This window comes from Nicotiana tabacum, chromosome 23 (genome assembly GCF_000715075.1).
Source record: "Nicotiana tabacum cultivar K326 chromosome 23, ASM71507v2, whole genome shotgun sequence".
In the NCBI taxonomy this organism is placed as follows: Eukaryota; Viridiplantae; Streptophyta; class Magnoliopsida; order Solanales; family Solanaceae; genus Nicotiana; species Nicotiana tabacum.
In genome coordinates, this window is record NC_134102.1 from 357,300 (window position 1) to 360,669 (window position 3,370).

At 34.8% G+C, this 3,370-nt stretch overlaps 1 protein-coding gene across 1 annotated transcript; it reads right to left on the reverse strand.

Annotated features, from left to right (window-relative positions):
- Window positions 1–223: 223 nt before the first annotated feature.
- Window positions 224–2,899, reverse strand: LOC107790267 (protein STRICTOSIDINE SYNTHASE-LIKE 10-like). Its single transcript, NM_001325492.1, is given in 3 exon segments — window positions 224–881; window positions 1,407–1,670; window positions 2,483–2,899. Coding segments are annotated over 3 exon segments (1,143 nt in total). The 5' UTR covers window positions 2,791–2,899; the 3' UTR covers window positions 224–310.
- Between the last annotated feature and the right edge of the window lie 471 nt (window positions 2,900–3,370).

Genomic DNA, 3,370 nt, shown 5'->3' on the forward strand with positions numbered 1-3,370 from the left:
GTATGGTTAGAAATTTGAGGTTGAGGCATAGAGATTTAGAAATTAGTTGATTGATCTTAGCTTACAAACCTCCCTTATATACAAAATATCAGAAATGCACTTTCTCATTTACAAATTTTGTTAGTTTAAACAAGAGAGTTTTAGTATAGACAGTAGCAAAGCTGGAAGAACAACTTAGGCTAGTATAGACATTGAATACTGAGGATTCATTCTCTAACAATTCAATTAAAAAAGTTTATCATTAGAAATTAAAAAAAATTTAAAAACAAAGTTACTAAAACAATAGTAGAGAATAGTGGTTTATATTTCTTTAAGACAAATCATAAACTCCTAAAGAGGACATGATAACAGAGCTGATCCACAACTTGCCACTTTCCTCCTCATGAACTTCACTAATAAACCTCAAAATCTTGCCTTCAACATCTTCTAAAACCTCCAAAACTCGCCCGTCCTCGCTTAGCTTAATTGCAGTAGCATGTGGCTGTCCTCCGACTAACAAGTTGTGCAGTTGCTGGAAGTTGAATTCCCTTAACAATGTCTTTCCGAGCCACGAATTGGATATAATTAATCGTGCAAGAGGTGATGCTTTTGCATGCAAAGCAACCCAAAACTCCCCTCTTGAATTTATTCTAACATTGTCTGGAAATCCTGGCAACTCAGCAAATATATCATGGTTTCCCACATTAGGACCTTTAAGCCAATACCTTAGTATTCTACATGCAGAAGTTTCAGCTACTAGTAGAAAAGACCGGTCTTTGCTTAAGGCTACACCATTTGCAAAAGCTAGGCCTCCTAGTGCAACTGTTACTTCTTTTGTTGATTTATTATATTTCATCAGCCTGCCTGTCTTATCTCCACTTGCAGTCGCAGCAACAAATTGCCTACATATATAAAATATGAAAATAAGATACCACCCGTGCGAGACTCCTTAATTATGAGCGAAATGATCGATATTCTGGTTGGAGTTGACAAAAAAGAGTATTTGAAGTTGAAGTTATGATCATGTTATTCTAGTATATGCATACAAAATGTATTGGTGTTGTATATGAGAAGAATCTTTTTCTTTACGGTCTTATCTATTCTATTTTGATAAGAAAACGCTCTTAATTCATTTCGATAGAACGTGGATCCCCAAAACCTGATGTTGTAGGTTCAAATCTTACCGTCTGTGATTTGTTTCTTCTTATATTGAATATATATTCATTAAGTAACTTTCACAACAATCTAAATTTGACCTCGTATATTCCTATGAATTAAAGAAACAAGGAGATCAATTGAAAAGAAATGTTAATTAATCAAAAGTCTAACACACCTACATATATTGTAAATATGTAGTTAGGAATAATAATAATAGGAATTAGAGTATTTGAAAAGTTATAATTTGAGGAATCACATAAAAGAATTACCTGCGCTGGTAGATTGTGCTTGTATCCGTGAAGTAAATAATATCGTCGTCGTCATCAATGTCCAGATCATTTGTGAAGAGAAGAGGTTGGCCTTCAAAATCTTGGACAAGTGGGGTAGCCAATCCACCAGTAGGTCCCACAACGTGGAGTCCAAAGTAGGCATCAGCAATGTAGAGATCCCCAGTTTTATGATCAAATCGTAAGCCCAGCGGTCTTCCACATACATGCTCCATTTCAGGAGCAGAAGGCCTGCTACAATTCTTCCTTTAACATAGCAAATTTTTTTATTAGATAATGTGCAGCTTGATAAATCCGTGAACATGCATGGAAATAACAGAAAAATCAGATCCAAGAAACTAGTTATATATGTATGGCTAACGTAGTGCTGAAAGTACTCTTTATGGATAATAATAAGTTAAAGATTAATGGAATTCACATTAGATCATTTAAAAGGAAAGGTGAATTGTTCAGTATTTGAAGGAAATCATGTGAAAGAGTCGTCATAAGTTGACCTTTAATATAGTGATAGAAACAGTTGTATTTAATATAGTAAAACTTTGGATTCATTACCCTCTTGTGTTATTTAACTGTAGCTAGGCATTATTTCGGGGCATCCCAAACAAGGAAATTAAGGTGGACATTCTAATTTAGAGGGAGAGGATATATGGAAAATATACTACACTTTAAACATAACTACACTAACTAATAGTGAGTCGCTTTGACCACTGCATTGCGCTTGTAGATGAATATAAAAGCTTCTTGGAGCTTATTAACTTCTCCTAGAACCCTAGTTATTTTGAAGGCCAGAGATTAAACACATGAAATTAAAATTTATACTTGGACTGCTTCACGTAACAAAAAGGTACTCATATGTTTTAGCATAGAGAGGAAAATGCAAATACCCTCTCCCCAATTTGTATGTCAAACCTGCTAGGGATCATCGAACTGATTTAAAAAGTGAACTCTTGCTAACAAGCAGGGAATCATATGGTTCAAATTTTACTGGCACAAAAAAAAGAGTAGAAACTCAAATGCAACAGTGTAGAAAATAAATTAAAATAAAGGGTGTTACGTACCTTTGGGAAGAGGTGACTGCAAAGTCAACCCAAGTTTGAGAATGTGGTTGCCACTTAAGAATGCGGCCATCGGCAACACCAGTATAGGGTCCTTCACCATTTGGATCAAAAGCAACACTTTCTGCTCCAAATGCTCCTTTCAGTTGGATTAACTCAGCTTTAGAGAGGACATCTTGGGACCCTGGTATAGGAGCTGGTTTAAACACATTCTCATCATCAGAGTCGGAGGCCAAGATTACAGAGACAAGTATAAGTGCAATAGCACTAAACATGAGGAGCTTTGAAGCATTCATTATATATATTATCATGTGGTTTTGGTTATTACAAATGCAGAAGGTATATATGTTGAAGTTCGTTCCACTTCATTTGTGGAATTAATATTTGCCTTAACTCTGCCTGTAATTGGGTGGATTGTCTTGCACCACAATTAAAGTCAAACCAAAGAATCGTATAGAAGAAAGTCAACTTCTAAAATATATAGTACTACTATATATTCCAAAATGGGCAAAAGTCTACTTCTAGAAATATAAAAGGGGTCAAAGAAGAGAGGGAAGAAAATTGGAAATGAAACAATCAACCATTAACGAGTCATTTTATTATTTGTACAACCACTTTTTAGGTTCTGTCCACTTGTGTTAGTTTTTTTCAATTTTGACCGAAAAAATGGCTGGAAAAAAATATATGTTTCCTGTTTCTCCGGCCGGAATACTATTTCTACTGACCCAGCTGGTCTTTAGGCGGGAATCATATCAGACGGTTGGAGGTTCTTGATCAAATGATCATCAACTTTTTTTACTCCCTTTCGTTTATTGTATGTGAATTAGTTTAATTAAGTAAGAAGTTTAAGAAAGAAAATATTTTGAAACTTCTGGTTTAAACATATTATTA